An 18,953-nucleotide genomic window follows, 5' to 3' on the forward strand; every position below is an offset into this window, starting at 1 on the left:
GTTTTTTAATGAAACTGCCGATTCACTGGCAAAGACCTCACTTTCCGGCCCTGTTCTTCCCATTCTACCAGTGACTGCACACATCACGGCGGCTAGATTTCGGATGCGATCAATTAGAAAAGCCTTATCAAACCCAGTTCTGACTGCTTCTCCAGATTATAAGCACCTGATATTTCCCTGGCGTAGCGAATCCTGTAACATAAAGATGCTTGAGGTGTCTCTCACCAAATTACGTTGCCGTATACCCTCCCTAAATTTCTACTTACACAGGTCGGGTTTGGTTCCCTCCCCCCTCTGCCCGTTTTGTAATGAGGAAGAGACGATACACCACTTTCTTCTATCTTGTCGCCGCTTTACTGCGGCAAGAAAACGATTGTTGGAAATACCTTTTCGAAGGCTTGGCCTGGACTTAACAGAACCTAATATTCTTTCGTTCGGGGCGTCCACTTTGGGATTCAGCCACAGGGATGCTTGCTTCGCCGTCCAAAGGTTCCTTACAGACTCCAAACGAATACCCTGCTAAATTCTATCCTTTTTATTGCGATAGCAATTATATGGACACTCAAAAGCAGATTTCTGCCGTCGGCGTCGCCGTCGCCGTCGCCGTCGCCGTCGCCGTGAGGTTCCGTATGACGTCATTTGGAGATGAAATCGTCGCCGCGCGCCGAACGCTGTATGTGCGAGTGAAAGGGCGCGAGGGGCGCGTCTTTCACGGGGAGTGAACGCACGGCGGAGAACAAACGCGCGTTCTGCGCCGTGCTCGCTTAAGGGCTGCAGAAGTAGGCGTCTCTTTTCTCCTTTACAATCACCATATATGTAGAGCAAACGCGCCTTCTTCGGACGTGCGAGAGGCCGTGGGGGAGGGGGAGGGAAGGGAGGCGACGTTTAGCTGCGGCACCAAGTGCCTATTTATATCAGAGGCTCCAGCAACAGTCACCAACGCCGCACGCATTTTGAGCAACGCGGGCAAAACGCCGATGGCGTCGACAACAGTTCTGCGTGTTGTTGCTACCAAAGCCGCTCACCTTACTTCGTATGACATTGCTGTGTTGCTATCGCATTCATTGCTTCGCCCTTAGGGCGAAACTGTGACATTTTTTTTGTACTTTCAAATTAATGATTACTCATTCGATATGACTTTCTTGATTTACTTTAACATATAACTCTACGCTGTTCAATACTAATTTCATAGATATTCGGAAATGTATCCTCCATATTAATTTGGAATAATCCACCCATTTCTTGGCCAGTCCCCCTCCGTGGGTAGGAGCCACAGGCGTGATAGGCTACAACAACAACAACAACAAGACGAGTCCCCTCTCTGATGTCACGGGAGCGTAGGCAACCTACGGGGGCGCCGTTCGCAGCGCCGCCATCGGTAGCGCACGACGCCAATAATGATCATTCCGTCGTCCGCAGCTTTGCTGAGCTAGGGGAGAGAGAGTGAAAGCAGAGTATAAAAATAGCATCGCGCAGCATAGCGGATGCGTAGTGGAGAGGAGGAATGAGGCATGTGGTAGTGAGACGTACGGCTGCTGCCGACGCCGACTGCGTTTCTCCGCGTTCGCGCCGAACGCGCCCGGGGTCAGTGACTCCAGCCGATGCCTCTGGCGGCGGCTCGGCAGGTTTCGACCAGAGAACTGGACACTCGTTGCTTCCGAAAGACTGAAGCGAGAGCTAGTGAAGATGAAACCAAGCGTCGCAGAAGAGAACATCCCGAGTTTAGATTGCGGGAAGTCGAGAGCTCGCGTAGGCGAAGAAATGAAGATCCGGAGGCTCGTGAACGGGGCCGGTTGAATTCATCGCGGTACTACGCAGAACATCGCGAAGAAATCCTGAGCGCCAGGAAACAGAGCAGACTGGAAGATCCTGGGTTGCGGGTGCTCAGGAACTTCAACATGCGACGACTTGGGACTAGCGGTGCTAATGGGCGCTCGCTTAGGCGGTCCTCTTTTTCGCAGCGGAAAAAAATTACGCGTGGCTCTGCTATCGCAAACACCAGAGACCAGCGGAGATGGGGGAATCCCAGCAAAAGTTAGACAAAGTGTGTGGTTTGCCACTACTTTACTAGGCTTTCCCCAGCTCCGCTGGTCTCTGGTGTTTGCGATAGAATGGCCACGCATAATTTTTTTAGCTTTCGCATCTTCTTTATACGATTACCGATATGTGTGATTACGACTCACACGAAGGTTCACGTCCACTTCACGGTATATAAACCACTGTGGCTGATAAGCAGCGGAAATAGATCTAAGATCATCATCATCATCATCATCATCATCATCATCATCACCAGCTTATTTTTACGTCCACTGCAGGACGAAGGCCCCTGCCTGTGATCTCCAATTGCCCCTGTCTTGCGCTAGCTGATTCCAACATGCGCCTGCAAATTTCCTGACTTCATTACCTCACCTAGTTTTCTGCCTTCCTCGACTGCGCTTCCCTTCTCTTGGTACCCATTCTCTAACTCTAAGATATCCTTGTCCAAATTTCATGAGTTATATTGTTTGTCGTCCCGACGTGGGTGCGGCCCGCGGCTTCGTCGCCTGCCTGAGAGGGGGCAACGCAGCTTCTCAGGACCTTCATTAAAGTTCTTTGTCTGTCTGTATTATTCTGAGCTTGTCGTTTTATTTTGACTCGTTTGTCTGTTCGAACTCAATACGCTGTCCTGTATTTTTTCATTCTCACTTTTTTTTTTAAGAGCAACTATTAGGCGCCCGTTCCTGCGGCGAGCGTTGGCGTCGGCGGCGTAACCGAGCGAACGAGCGTTACGAAAGATGAAAAAGTGAAAAGCGGCGAGAGCGAAGAGGCGCGAGGAGGAAGGTGGAGAGGAGGGTGTAGCGGAACCATGTGGCGGAAAGCGGAGGAGGGCATAGAGAAAGCGTGAGAGGAAAAGCGTAATGCGGCGGCGATGGCTACGAGATGGCGCCAGAGTAGCACGCGGCGTCGGGGAGGTCTGTCGGTGGCGGCTGCTGCGAATCGCGCCCACGCGTCACTCACGCGCTGGCTTCCGCGATCTCCAGATTAGCGAGGCAGTCGCACCACACTTTGTTTGCAACGCGCCGCACGAGACAAATTTTCTGCGCCAGCCAGTATGTCGCGGAATGAAAATACGTATAGTGCTGCGCTCAAATTTAGCATTAGGGAGTATCGTAATCGTCGGTAATTTTTTTCTTTTCTCCGCTGCAATATTGAATTCATTTCCCCTCTCCTTATGCAGAGTAACATATCAGCGGTTGTGTACACGCCAGCAAAATTATAAAGAGTTTTTCATCTCCTGTATTTTACCCATGTGTGCTCATAAACTGGTAATTCTGTCGGTTAAGTGCGTGCTTGATAAGTTAGTCTAGTCTAAGTAATCTAGATTGTGTTAATCTAGTTTGCGTATGTGTCAATCTGTATGTGGTATTTTTTTGTGATGCCGAATGCTACGGAGCGACATTTTTTGTTCCTTTGCGATGATTTTATATTCTTACTAGGACAAGTTTCTGACTGTTGCCAATGCAATAGGGGGCGATGCGCTCGCTAAGCTGCGCATTCACCTTTTTTCCTCGGTACGCGCAATGTACGCAATGGCCTAATAAGTAAACTTCGAACTTCAAATTGCAGCTATATACGTGTACTGCAATGTGCGAATAGCATTATTCCTTGGAAAACGTAAATCAGATGTGGACCTTCAAAATTTTCCAGACGAAGCACCGAGAAGAAAGCAAAGGAAGAAAAAGAAGGCTGACAAGATGGAGCATGGCGTGCAAGCTGCGGCTTGCGTTCTTGTCCTCGTCGCTATCGTGGCAGCCGAAGGTGAGCGCAGCTCAGGACCATCTCTCCTTGTTCCGACATGTAGACAGTACTTCTGCCTGCCGACCACAAACGTTACTTCTGCTGTATCTTGAATGCTAGGTAAGACAGAATAGAACGCAAAAGAGAGGACTCTTTCTTAACCCTGCTCATCGTTTTTGTCATTTAAGGTCAACTCAGTGCTCACACAGCACAGCAGGCGTCATGCATTATTAGTGCGCGGATTCGATGCCTTATGCAACATGTAAAACACAGTTCTTACCGACTTAAGGTATATGTGAAATGAATCACTGTCTCATAGAGCTGCTAGTTGTTACCAGCAAAATGCGATAGCACGTATAGTGAATGAAGAGGTCCGTTTTTCCTGCACAATGATAATGCTGACGACACCAACTAGCGGTGAGCGAGAAGAAAATATGGTTGATCCCTCTTTCATGCGAATCGGTAGAACACGAAAGTGAGACGTGTCTTCGCAGAAGCTGTTGCATGTTTGCTTCGTAAACTCGCGGTCCGCTGCCACGAAAGGCGCACGATTTGCGGGTCGGCGACCTGGTTGCACATTTGCGTGGCACGCGGCGTCCTGCTGCCGAATCGCTTCGGCGAAGGTACGAGAGTTTTAACAGCGAAGCTGTTCAAGCCAGCCGTAATTTGTGCGTGGGCCGCGAAATTATCATCATCAGCTCGAGCGTCGTCTTCTTCCGCAGTTTAAGCCAGCCGTGCGTGTGGCACGAAACTGCCGCGCCGTAGCAACCAGGCGACGCCACACAGACACGGCTCCGCCGAACTTCAGCCAGCATGCGCGCTACAGCGCATGCGCCGTGACGTCATCCTGGCGCGTCTGCACTCGCTGCCCGAGAGACAAATGAAGGTTCTTGGCAAGGCAGGATTCGAACCCGGGTACCCACGGTCCGAGTGCGAGCGTCATAACCACTGCGCTATACACCAACGCTTGCAGAACGTGCATTTATGGGAATCGTATGGTTGCATTGTACTGACGATTGCAACACAACTTCCTTTGGGAGAGAGAATGACAAAATGAGAGCGATAAAGAGAGAGAAAGAGAATGAAGGAGAAATAGAGAAAGAACGAGAGAAAGATAAATAAGGAGAGAAAGAGAGAAAAAGAAATAAAGAAAGAAAGGGAGAGGAAGAGATAACCTAGCTACAATCAAGAGACGCAATCAATACGCCAGCTTCGCTGTGTCTTGAGCTTTGCGCGGCCTAGTGCAAGCGTTTGCCTTTTAGGGGCGAAGCTCCTTAGGGTGTGGGTCTGTCCCTCCTCTGTAGTATGTAGTAGTCGTCGTCGTAGGTAGCCACGTCTACTTTTATGAGAAAAAAAATTCCGAAAGTTGTGGCCGTAGCGGAATCGAACCAGGGACCCCTCGCTTCCGAACGCGCGGCGCTAACCACTACGCCACGAAGCGCACATGGACACACGCGCCACGATGGCAATAAATACCCAACATTAACGAAAGACTGCGCGTTTCTAACGCCTTTGTGCTAGCGCGTTACGGCCCGTGTACGAAGCTGGTGTAACACGCTGTGGCCTCTCCACCTTACCCCCGTATTCATTAACGCTGATGGCGTCGGCAAACGCGGTGCACGTTCCGGCATGTGTAAACGGCTGCGTAAGACCAATGCCTCCTTTACTAGTAAAGGAGGCATTGGTAAGACGCTGTGGCCTCTCCCCCTTACTAGAGAGTACTGCACGTTTCTAACGCGTTTGTGCTAGCGTCCCCTTAAGCGGGAGATGGTGCAATTATAATGAAGGGCGCTGTTATAAAATAGGAATGACGTCACATATGGCGCGTATCATTGGTGGAAGTCAATCGTTCGATTTAGTGCGGCGAGACTGGGCGAATTACACGGAAGATTCACGGTTTACCGATGATTCTCTCCGGAGCTTCGCCCACTCATCATCATTCACCCCGTGGTTATGCGGTGTTTTTTTTTTTTTTTTCGGCTCCGTAGCGTCTTGGACAGCCAGTTGAATTGCGACGCGCTCAGCTTCAGGAATGCGAGGGGCTGAGTTCGCAACGCGTGCGCCGCGATCGCGCGAATGCGTTCTGCTTGACGCTGGCATGTCTCTCGCCGGACTAAAGCTAGATTCGCCTATCGACGTCGTTGCCTTTCTGCGCCGCTTAGCGCAGCAGTCATCGCAAGCGAAGCAGTAGGCGGCGTGTGAGCACTCCTGATGCACGTTGAAGCCGCAATTCGTAGGCGACGAGAATCCACAGGCTAATCGAACGCGAAAGACAAACCATGTGCAGAAACTGCATCGTCACTTCAGCAGAAGGCCTACATCGCCTACACCAGGCTACAACGCGTTCGAGCCTCCGCTGCGCTGAGACTGCCGAAGCGCTCACTGTAGGTCCTCGTTAGTGTCATGATGAAGTATTTCGCTTCACCGCTCCAAGATGGCGACGCCATCCCTGTCAAGAGACCATATTTTACGCGTTTGCACCGACGTCCCATCCGTTACATGAAGTTTATGGTGGACGGCGGCATAAAACACTATCGTGTTAAAAAAAAATGGCCGCAGGATGCATTGATAGTTGTGAGACGATATAAATATAAAATGCCGATCACGCTGAATGAAAAAAAAAACCCTTCTTACACTTACATTACATTTCCCTGGTTCCTACTGCATTACGACGCGACTTGCACCGATGCAGAGGCTCCTCGACATTCTAGCTAGAGAAAGCATGACCGAGCCGAACGTACTGCTGCTGCAAAAGCAATCGGAGCAGCCACGTGATCGGAATTACATCACATCTTGGTCATATATATACCGAGCTCGAAGTAGAGCATGCTTCCGAGCACATTGATCCGATTCTGGAGTGCGGCGCTCTGAATGAAAAAGGTGAATGCGTTCCGAGCACTTGATTTTGACCCATCCAATGTAAATCGCCCCGCGAAAGCGACATATAGAGCGTTCGAAAGAGACCAGTAGAATGGGTCATTGGAGATGAAATTTTATTTACCAGTAACAATAAAGTCTAGCGAGATCCCTACTAATGTCACAAAAGGGCATTTGTGATAGCTACGCGGCATCTATTCACATCGGCAGACTTGAATTTAGCCACATCTTTGAGCAAAACCATAGAATAAAAGCGTGCGGCATCCTTCAGTAGGCAACAAGGAAGAATCAACCAGGGGAGATATTCTGTAAGAGTCCACCTAGTGGACATGTCCATTTCGTCTGCTGCTGAAGTGCTGATTGGCTGTGGCGCGTGGCTCCTGTTGAAGCGCACCCCAGCCCAACCAATCATAACTTCAACAGCAGACGAAATGGACATGTCCACTAGGTGGACCTGTTACAGAATACCTCCCCAAATTGTGAGGTTACAGCTATCACTTATGGACTGAATTCCCGACTGCTTCGAACTGGAAGTGCATTCTTGATAAAGCATCTGACGAAAAGACAGCAGCCACGCTGCTTATTCGAGTGCTATGACGCTCAGGTAGTTTGCGCGTTCCTATGAAGCGTCACATATAGCTAACGCCAAATTACTCCGCCGGCGTTTCTCAGGCTGTTTGGTTTCACCGTCTCATGCGCGACATAACATGGCTTAACAAAACTCACGATGACATTCTACCACTGTATTGGCTTGGCAACTCTAGAACCCGACCTTTCAAAAATAAATAGAAGCATGACCGATGGACCATTAGGGTTACAGAATGGATACCAAGAGAAGGGAAACGTAGTCGAGGTCGGCAGAAAATCAGATGGGATGATGAAGTTAGGAAATTTGCACGCGCAAGCTGGAATATGCTAGCACAAGACAGGGGTAATTGGAGATCGCAGGGAGAGGCCTTCGTCCTGCAGTAGGCATAAAATATAGGCTGATGATGATGATGCATCAATATGTTTTGATGCTGTTTGTTCATTTCAAGTGTGCCACTTGGCGCTCCTGATTTGTTCTTTCACGTTGTTTCAATGCGGAAACCGAGAAATATAGGGCATGATATCGTGTGCTCGGTTACATGTTCACTTGCAGAACTAATCCTCCAGTATATCTGGCTGACATGTACATGTAAAAAAAATTGGCTGTGGCTTAACTCAATTGTCTGGGTGTGCGTAGCGAGAGGTACGGTGAATCTTATTGTTTAGCTTGGTTTTCTCTACGGTTACATCTTTTATCGTTTAGCTTCGTATGTATGAGTGTTTAGGTTTGGTTGTTACCTCTCGTTAAGTTATGGTTACATTAAAGACTAGACATTTCTAAAGTGTAACGCTTTTATTTTGAAAGTCTTCATCTTGGTGTTTCTCAATTGCCACAAAGACGACCCGATGGTCGGTGAGGCGGGAGGCTAAGGGGTTGTCGTCCAGTGGCTTGAACACGTTTCGGGTGCTATCCTCATCTGAATCCACTCGCCTGGCCGCTTCGTACTTACGACGCTTCTCGAGGCGTGCGGCTCGTTCTTCCTCCGTCTCCTCGGCTTGCTGCCTCCTCTTGGTTTCGTTCCGACGACGAAGCCTGGCTTCTTTTAGTCTCTCCGACTCACTATCCATATCTGCCGACGAATCCCACCGAGCCGCCCCTTCTATATATACGATGCAACGCCGGCTCCTCCTCTGTTGTTGCAACGCGGTTTCACTGGCTCCTCCTCTGACGTCATGCCAGATGGCGCGGCGAGTGGCGCTGCCAGCTGCGGCAGTTGCTAGGCAACGGCTCATCTCGCGATGCGGCCATCGACCACAGCGAAACGGCGAGAATACGGTGAATGTAGCTCTCGCTTCAAAACAAACAAACGCAGAAGTGTGTCAGAGTTTTCCGATGTTTTCGCCGGTGACAGCGTGCTCACCAGCTGTTTGTCCTAGTGAATGCGGCGCTGCTGAGGAAGGTGGCGGCTACAGGCGTAATGCTGCCGTCAGGTACAACGTTGTCAGTTTCTCGGTATTCCCTTGCAGCTCACCGGCTGAACGCGTGGGTGGCGCACTTCGAGCCTCTGTGGTATGAACCACTGCGCGTGCAGCGCCACCACGTGCGCCTCAGGCGGTCCTTGCTGCAGCAGCGAAAACAGCACAATCCTATCTTCCTGCGCTTCTTTGCCTTCGACAAGTAAGATTTCTTGCACAATACAAGATACTCTGCGGAGCGAATATGGACATATACGTATATGAAGGAAGTAGTTGAAAGAAGTGCAGGCGCACGCAGAAAAGGAAAAACACGGTACTAAGGTACCGGGATATATATGTATATGAACGAGAAGAAAGAAAAGCGAGTTAGGGGCCTGATGTTTATTAGTCACATCATAAACCAGCAAACAAGGACACCAAGTACAGCATAGGGGTAATTACTTGTACTTATGAATTGAATTAAAGTAATGATAAATTAATGGAAATGAAAATGGATGAAAAAACAACGGGCCACAGGTTGGGCAGAAAACCCACGTCTTCACATTAGGCATACGATGCTCTTACCAATTGAGCGACCGCGGCTCTCAGTTGTTAATTGCTGTGTGTATATATATTGCTTAGCCGTATTACATGAATTCTAAATGAAGTTGATATTTTACCGAGGAGTGTAAAAATAATAACTGATACTCTGTTCACTTCGCACATCAGTTTTGAACACCGCGTATGGGGAACCACAACGTTAAAAAGTATTCTTATTACTAGAAAAAAAAATAAATGTGCATAATAGCAAACGATAACCAGCACACTGAATATTTCTTGCGCGTTACAGCATACTGAGAATACGCGGTCTATACGATCTAATTCTTCCACTGACATAGTACTCCAGCATACAGTGTCAGCAAAGTATATTTGGACGTATTTCCAGTTTAACTTTGAATACACCAGTATGCAGTACCCGAAATCCAGAGTTATATGGAACGTCTCTCGTTCAAAAATAAAATATGGCGAACAAATTATAGTAAACGCTTTACTCTGACTTCTAAATTATTACAATGCATGAGATGCGAACATTGAGCACTTAACAAAATCTCAGCTCACAGTTCTTCTACGACCTTTAATTCGGTGCTTCATTATATGTCATACGTCTACTCATATATTTCAATGAATAGTATACTGTCGGTCTAGGGCTACAGATCTTATAAGCAAAATCTCCCACAGATGTGTTCGAGTAGCACACCATCCCCTGGATTTGAGTCTAATATACTGTTGTTGATGTTACCAAAGAAGAAGGGGAACCGAGGGGCTCGATTTTGTTAATCATGACCGCATAAAGCCAACAGACAATGAAGCCAAGGAAAGCATCTGGGAAATTTAGTGTGGTTGAATTGGAATGCAGAAAATAATGAAGAAAATGGAAATGAAAGTGGACGAAAAGATAACTTGTCGCCGGCGGGAACCGAACCCGCAACCTCCGCATTACGCGTGCGTTGCACTACCAATTGCGCTACGGCGACGGTCATCAATTCGCCCACTAACTTGGGTATTTATGTTTACGAGATCTAGCCCTAAGCCAGCGCCACTCAGAACCATGGTGGGCGGCTGTGGAACATCATTTTTAGCCTGATGGCTAACACGTGACGTTTGTCACGTGTTATGTGATGTCGGTGACAGGGTATATCAGGGTATTAGCAATTCTAGCTACAAGTTTGCAAGTGAGCTTCACAAGACTATAGGCTCCGTGACGTCTGATGCTTCCTGATCGCTCTTTCTTGCCTTGTCCACTTGCAAGGCTACAGCCAGGCCACGCGAACAAAACAAAAAGGAAAGTGCTGGCTGAACAATGTGTCTGGGAGGAAAAATTGCATTATACCTTGTGTCATGAAATATAGGTATACAGTGTACTAGAATGGGGGAGTGAGTCCAGTGGACGCCTTAGCAAGCGCCGAAAGTGAAGAAAAAAACGCGGAAAATGTGGCGGCGCTGCCGTCGCCTTATTCTGAATCTCCGGCCAATAAACGTTGGCTCCGGCTGTTTCGGCAGTGCTCATTGGCTGAGGCGAGCTCGCGGGCTGAGTAGCTGTCGTCTGCACTGGTCTTTACGTTAGTAAATGAAAAATCAAGGCGTTAGAAATGGTGTCGAAGAGACGCTATGCGTTAAAAACAAGCCGACTGAAGCCGCGGCCTTGTAGCCGGCTTTAAGCCAACAATAATAAAAGGTCCCGACAGATGGCGCGAGAGCAAGGCGAACACGGGAAATTTTAATTGAATTCAGGAAAACCTCAATTGCATCCTTCATGGGAGAAGTGAGAGGGGAGGGGAAGAGCGTGAGGGGTGGGAGAGGGCAGAAGAGAGGGTGTTACGTATCAGGAGTGGCAGAATATTATCGTCTTTCTACGTCATTTGCAGCGAAGCAAGCAGATATGCGGCCCATTTCTTTCCCAGTATGTGAGCCTACGTTACCTGTAGATCCTCCAGAGTATCAAATAGCAGGCGTTGCCAACTAGCTTCTTTGTCGCAGAAACTTCATACTGAAGATAAGGCCGGACTCGTCCATATTTCACGAGGACTTCACACTCGAGACAGAGACGTTGGGCAACCTCAAACCAGAACTCGGTCACATATACAGCGGTCAACTGGTTGGTGAGTATTGTCTTGGGCATGTCCGGGAGCCCAGACTGCCTCACGGAAGACGTTTTTGTATTTACTTCCAACTCAGACCTTTTTGTCTTGTGATAGCAGTTATAGAGAGACTTCAGGTGCATTTCCGCCGTCATAATCGGCGTTGCCGTCGCCGTGATGTTTCGTATAAAGTCCAAGTGTGATAACACCGTGGCTGCGCGCCGGATTCTGTAGGTGCGAGTGAAAGCGTGCAAGGGTGAGCTGAGGATAGTGACTTGGTCCCGCGCGCGCAAGGAAGAAAGGCAGGGAGGAAGCACGCCGTCTTCCACCGCGCGCAAGGCACCGGAGGCAGAGGGAGTTCTACTCCGTCGGCGGCAGCGTATGGCACGGCTGATCCAACACCACCTAGGTACCACAAGGCCTGTTCACTCCGAGCCATGACCTCATGCTACCTGGCCCGATTGCCATTGAATCTAATGGGGATGCTCCCGAGTAAGCAGCGGTGATTTCGACGTCACCGCTTTCGTCACGCCAGGCTTGGCAATGCAAATTTTGGACCAAGTAGCATGACTCATGGATCGGAGTGAACAGGCCATGTGCTACCTAAGTGGTGTGGGCCGAGCGCGGCCGCGTAGGCCTTATCTTGAAAGCCATCTGCGATGAATGCAGAGGCTGGGTGCACGGACTGCGTGTGTTTTGTTTTCGCCGCTTAGTTCGCTTTGAAGCCAAGGTCGATCCAAATAGGTCGCGAAGCTTCGGGCGAAAAGCGGTTCAGAACGAATTGTCACCTACATCAGCAAGGGTGGTTATAGGAGCAGCGATTGAAGCTCGACAATGTTTGGAGGGAACAAACGTTGGGAAAGAAAAAAAAAGGTTTTGTTTAATTAAAGCGAGGCACAGATTAATTCAACGAAAGTAAAATTCCTAATCAATTTTATACACTCATGGGGAGAAAAGATACAACTCTATTTTACTTGATCATTATCAATAAATACTTTTTTTTTCAGCGCCCACCGATAGCGGCGGGCGTTGAAGCCGCTATCACTTGCAATGCAATGCAGCTCTTGAAGTGTGCAGAAAGGCGCGCTCGTAAACAATTCACCTGTAGCAATACGCTCCCCTCACATGTTGTTTTGCTTGTCGACGTTTGTCTGAATTCGGTGACGCCGGTAGTTTCATGGTTTTTGAACCTGTTCAGCCAAAAGTTGTGAGTTGCGACCGCCAGATAATTGTTTACTGTAGTCGTTTTCGTGCTACTGCGCTGGCCGACGGGCTTGGCGTGCGACGAAAGGACAAGCACTCTACGCCCAAAGCGTTCGTCGGCCTCCAAGGAAAGTATGTTCTGTGCAGCGATGCGATTTCAACGCCCGTACGGCTGACCTTTTCTGCATCGCTTTCCGCGCTGAAAGCTCGAAACGCCCATCAAGTCGAATGGCGGGGCATTTGAATAGACAGCTCTAATGGCAGGCCTCCGAAAACAAATTACGTGCCTTTGAGAACAAAATGGCGTCCCTTCTGGTTTTAACAGATATGACGTCACATTATTTTTCTTCCGTCAGAAGTGTTCCCTCCTCACACAGATGGCGCTAAGCCCCATGAACCACCGATAAATCGCCATGTTTTGAACATATGGGCTTCTATAGAAGCTTCGCTATCAGGTATATTTACCTTGTTGAAGCCACAGGCGGCACGAAGGTCAATTCGCTCGCTGCTGCCGCCGCTCTTCCTCACGCCAGCGTTTTGACAGTGTCCGTGCTCATAGAGTGATATGTGTTTGTTTGTATGTGCGCGCATGACGCCATGCTTGTTATTTAGTTAGTAAGCGAATGTTCACGTTTTTATACAGCCGAGAAAACTACTATACGTGTAGCTGTCTACTAATTTGCTATCGCAATTGAAGCTTCGCCTTTCGGGCGAACCTGTGACCTCCTTTTCTTTTTTTGGCTATCCAACAGATTTTTCAGAATTTGATTTCTACCTTCGATATTTTTGTTGGAAATCGTCAGGAAAATCGTTGTTAAAGCCAAAAGCAAATTGGAGAGGTGAACTTCATGGAGGGAAATCGGACTTTTGGTTTGTGCCAAAATTCCGATAGTCGAACTTGTCTTCGTCGAGCCAACAGCAGTCGTACGAGTATGTGGAAACGTTTTTGCACGTTCCTTCTACTTTAGAAAACGTGCTCATGGTAAAAAAAGATATTCCAGAGATGACGCCAGCTTTGTTGCTTGTTTGGTTGTGGTGTTTCCCGAGCTTGGAAGTTAGCAGCTTTGTTGCCTCGACGAGGACGGGCCCACTTGTTGCGCGCGAGGCATGTAACCTTGTCCGCGTTCAGTTCACTGGTACTTTTCTATTTCAGAAGCGCTTGGTGAGTCGCTTGGTGATATTTATCAAAATAATTCTCATTAACAAATGTTCCGACGTACCCGCAGATGCTACAGTCTGCGTTGTATCACCGACCAACATTTCGCTTTGGAACTAGTATCTCTGATGAACACAAATCTACATTCAAGTAAGAATGTTGTCCCCCTCCTCATATCTCTGATGAACACAAATCTGCATTCAAGTAAGAATGTTGTCCCCCTCCTCGTGCCACTTTCACAAAGCTTTTCCTTCGTAATGTCTATTTGCCATTTGTCGATGATTATCTATTTCCCTTTCATATCTTGTAGTCTGATCAAAGAGCAGCAAAGTCGTTCGCCGATATATGAACAGGCTGCTTGTTCTTCATGAACTCAATAACCTGCACTGAGAGATATTATGTCAGCTTCTTCGTTTCCTTCGAGACTTTGCCCTGAAGGAGCTGCACTTATTTCGTAGCAGGTTGCGTTGGCTAGGTGGAGTAATTGTCAGCGAAACCGCAATGCTTATCTCGCCTGCCCAATTAACACTGACTGTTGGCTCTTGTCTGGCGCCCCCGTTCCTAAGATCTAGTCGTTCGGCACAACTGTTCTGAGAATGTAGAGGTAGTTTGGCATGCTGCAAATTAAAAGCGCGAAAAGACGATGACAGAAGACAGAATAGCGCTGGTCCTGAATGTATGCGTGTCTCTACTGTCTTTTCGTGCTGCCCAAAAAGAAGCACCCGTTTGGCAGTGAGTAAATGAGTAAGGCTGTTGGCGTGGAGCAGAGGTAGAATACCCGGCCTCAAATCTGAAGGTCGTAAGTTCGAATCCTACTCCAGTCCACCACATTTTCAGGCATGGAGTGGTGCCTGACACCGGCAAGAAAAAAAATATATTGCCGAGATCTAGTGGGGCTATACTAGTTCAGGTGCAACCAAACTAGGAAGGCCCACTAAGCTTCATCAAAGTCACTCCCTCACCAGAACAGGAAGTGGCCTCCCTGGTGCAGTATTCGGCCACTACCTCCCTCATGACTCCGACAAATAACCCATGGCCCTCAGTCCCCAGCGGCTGCGGAGCACCTGACGAAGGCGGCGGTCAGATCTGCTACGTGGCAGAGGGTACTAAGAATCTCTGGGTCCGGACAGGCCGCCAATGGAAACTGAACCTGGCAACGTTCAACACGCGCACCCTCTCGAGTGAGGCTAGCTTAGCAGGACTATTTGAAGAATTATCAGGCATTGCCTGGGATATTATTGGCCTTAGTGAGGTTAGAAGAACTGGTGAGGCTTACACAGTGCTGACCAACGGCCACTTCCTCCGCTACAGAAGTCTTCCAGATAAGAGAGAATCCGGGGTAGAATTTCTAGTCCATAACAACATGGCGGGCAACATTGATGAATTCTACAGCATTAATGAGAGGGTAGCAGTCGTCGTAATAAAGCTGAATAGAAGGTACATAATGAAGGTAGTACAAGCCTACGCCCCAACCTCTAGCCACGAATATGAAGAAATAGAACAGTTTTATGAAGATGTTGAATTAGCAATGAGAAAGGTACAAACTCAGTATACTGTAGTTATGGGCGACTTCAATGCAAAAGTGGGACAAAAGCAGGATGGTGAGCAAGCAATTGGCCACTACGGCATCGATTCTAGGAATGCAAGAGGAGATATCTTAGTAGAGTTCGCGGAAAGGAATAGGCTCCGAATAATGAATACCTTCTTCAGGAAGCGCAGCAACAGGAAGTGGACCTGGAAAAGCCCTAATGGAGAAACAAGAAATGAAATAGATTTCATACTCTCTGCCGATCCAAGCACAGTGCAGGATGTAGAAGCGTTAGGTAAGGTAAAGTGCAGTGACCATAGGTTAGTGAGGTCTAGGATTTCTCTCAATTTGAAGAGAGAAAGAATAAAATTAGTCAAGAGGAAACAGGCCAACCTAGAGGCAGTAAGGGTAAAAGCAGACCAATTCAGGTTGGTGCTCGCAAACAAATATGCAGCTCTAGAAAAGGAAGATAACGACAACATAGGGGTAATGAATGAAACCGTAACTAGGTTGATCACAGAAGCAGCAATTGAAGTGGGAGGTAAGGCACCAAGGCAACCAGTAGGGAAGCTCTCCCAAGAAACAAAGGACCTAATAAAGAAACAACAAAACATTAAAATGTCCAACTCAAGAGATCACATAGAATTCGCTGAACTGACAAAACTAATCAACAAGAACAAAGTAAGGGATATTCGAAATTATAACGTGGGAAAGATTGAGGAAGCCATAACATATGGACGCAGCATTAAATCAGTAAGAAGAAAGCTTGGCATAGGACAAGGCAAGATGTATGCACTGAAAGATAAGCATGGAAATATCATCAGCAATTTCGATGACATAGTAAAAGCAGCGGAAGAATTCTATACTGAACTGTACAGTTCCCAGAGCAGCCAAGCAACTTTAATTCGAAGTAGTGAAGAACAGGATACAGAGGCTCCTTCTATAACTAGCGATGAAGTTAGAAGGGCCTTGAAAGACATGACCAGGGGAAAAGCTTATGGAGAAGATGGAATAACAGTAGATTTAATCAAAGATGGAGGAGATATCATGCTTGAAAAGCTTGTGGCCCTTTATACGCAATGCCTCACGACTTCAAGAGTACCAGAAAGCTGGAAGAACGCCAACATTATACTAATCCATAAGAAGGGAGACGTTAAAGAATTGAAGAATTATAGACCCATTAGCTTGTTTTCAGTATTGTATAAAATATTCACCAAAATAATTTCCAATAGAATCAGGGCAACATTTGACTTTAGCCAACCAAGAGAACAGGCTGGCTTCAGTAAGGGATATTCTACGATGGATCATATCCATATCATCAATCGAGTAATCGAGAAATCTGCGGAGTACAATCAACCTACCCTCAACCCTAATCAACCCTATATGGCCTTCATAGATTATGAAAAGGCATTTGATTCAGTAGAGATACCAGCAGTCATAGAGGCATTGCGTAATCAAGGAGTACAGGAGGCATACGTGAATATCTTAGCAAACATCTACAAGGATTCCACAGCTACCTTGATTCTCCACAAGAAAAGTAGAAAGAAAGGGGTCAGGCAAGGAGACACAATTTCTCTAATGCTATTCACTGCATGCTTAGAAGAAGTATTGAAGCTCTTAGACTGGGAAGGCTTAGGAGTGAGGATCAACGGCGAATATCTCAGCAACCTTCGGTTTGCAGATGATATTGTCCTATTCAGCAACAATGGAGACGAATTACAGCAAATGATTGAGGACCTTAATCGAGAAAGTGTAAGAATTGGGTTGAAGATAAATATGCAGAAGACAAAGATAATGTTCAATAGCGTGGCAAGGGAACAAGAATTCAGGATCGCCAGTCAGCCTCTAGAGTCTGTAAAGGAGTACGTTTATCTAGGTCAATTACTCACAGGGGACCCTTATCACGAGAAAGAAATTTACAGAAGAATAAAATTGGGTTGGAGTCCATACGGCAGGCATTGCCAAATCCTGACTGGGAGCTTACCACTGTCACTGAAAAGAAAAGTGTACAATTATTGCATTCTACCGGTGCTAACATATGGGGCAGAAACTTGGAGGTTAACAAAGAAGCTCGAGAACAAGTTAAGGACCGCACAAAGAGCGATGGAACGAAAAATCTTAGCACTAACGTTAAGAGACAGGAAGAGAGCGGTGTGGATCAGAGAACAAACAGGGATAGCCGATATTCTAGTTGACATTAAACGCAAGAAATGGAGCTGGGCAGGCCATGTAATGCATATGATGGATAACCGATGGACCATTAGGGTTACAGAATGAATACCAAGAGAAGGGAAGCGCAGTCGAGGTCGGCAGAAAACCAGATGGGTTGATGAAGTTAGGAAATTTGCAGGCGCAAGTTGGAATACGCTAGCGCAAGACAAGGGTAATTGGAGATCCCAGGGAGAGGCCTTCGTCCTGCAGTGGACATAAAATATAGGATGATTATGATGATGATGATGATGATGATGATGATGATGATGTGATGATGATGAAGAAGAAGAAGAAGTGTTTCTGCAATGCTCGCCATCTTCGCAGGCGATCCTTCGAGCCGCGTATTCGGCGCCCTGCACGGCGGAGTGTTCGAAGGCTCCATACGCACCCGCCAGGGTATCTTCTACGTGGAGCGGTCGCGCAAGCTGTTTGGCGGCCGCCGCCCGGTGCCTTCCTTCCACTCGCTCATGTACTCGCCGGACGACGTGAAAGTACCCGCCAGAGACAATTTATTGAACGGGAGCCACCTTTGCGGCCTCGCAGGCAACGTTCGTAGTTGGATGGACGCCATGCTGGGCGGAATGGATTCTCAAGAATCTTCCGTGAGCACAGTTTGGCCAGTGAATGAAACGCGCTTCTCGATTGTTTTCGCTACGCTACCTGTGAAGTGTAGCCTTTCTTGTAGGTTCATAAACGCTTGTTGCACTTGATGGTTTAACACCATTCCAAAAAAGGTTGCTGAACGAAAACGTCACAGTTTCTCTCGAAAGGCGAATGTATAATAACGATAGCAAAATATTAGACAGCTACACGAAGTAAAGGTTGTGGTTTGATCGGCCGTATGAATGACAGTAAATGTGCGCTTACTAATTGAATTCATAACCGTAGTGTCACGCGTGCACGGGCAAACATTCGCTTGGTGAGCTATACTAGATTTTACTCGGGATGACCGCGGACAAGCGCTGTCAGGACGCTGGCGTGATGAAGGGCAGCAGCAGTGGCGAGTGATTTCCCCTTCGTGCTGCCTGTTGCTCCAGCGCGCGATAACACAGCGCGCACGAAGCCACCAGTCATCTCGGCTCGCGTGGACGCACCATGAGCAGCCGGGCTAGAAGAGCAGCGGCGCGCTCACTTGCCCTAAATTTGCCCCCCTTCCCTCCTCCCTTTCGCGCGCGTGAAGACGTATATACGACGCGCATCAAGCCACTTTTCTTCTCGGCTCACCCTCGCACGCTTTCCCTCGTACATACAGCATACGGCCCGCGGACGCGATCTTATCCCGCATGGACTTTATATGGAACCTCACGGCGACGACGACGACAGCGAAAATTCGCCTGGAAGGACCATATAATTGCTACCGCAATAAAATGTGGCCGCGTTGTAGTATCATTCTCGGTGGAACAGTGGACCGTCCCCGTTAAATAACTACGTCAGTGATCCCACTGATTATAAGCGTGCAGTTTGTTACAGCCCGGACACGCATGTACGCAAGAATAAATGTAGAGAAAGGCTGCATAGCTTGGCACGAGTTGCTTACATGTAGTTTGGGAAGAAAAACTGGAGCGGTACATAGGGTCTT

The 18,953-nt window shown here is 47.9% G+C and overlaps 1 protein-coding gene across 1 annotated transcript in view; it reads left to right on the forward strand.

Annotated features, from left to right (window-relative positions):
• The first annotated feature begins 3,734 nt into the window (after positions 1-3,734).
• The window catches only part of LOC119457094 (disintegrin and metalloproteinase domain-containing protein 10 homolog), a 33,197-nt gene continuing 17,978 nt past the window's right edge, over positions 3,735-18,953 (forward strand). Inside the window, exons 1-4 of the mRNA XM_049669206.1 lie at positions 3,735-3,798; positions 8,710-8,860; positions 11,176-11,297; positions 17,699-17,976. Coding sequence (XP_049525163.1) covers positions 3,735-3,798; positions 8,710-8,860; positions 11,176-11,297; positions 17,699-17,976 — 615 coding nt within the window. The remainder of the gene's footprint in view (positions 3,799-8,709; positions 8,861-11,175; positions 11,298-17,698; positions 17,977-18,953) is intronic.

This window comes from Dermacentor silvarum, chromosome 6 (genome assembly GCF_013339745.2).
Source record: "Dermacentor silvarum isolate Dsil-2018 chromosome 6, BIME_Dsil_1.4, whole genome shotgun sequence".
In the NCBI taxonomy this organism is placed as follows: Eukaryota; Metazoa; Arthropoda; class Arachnida; order Ixodida; family Ixodidae; genus Dermacentor; species Dermacentor silvarum.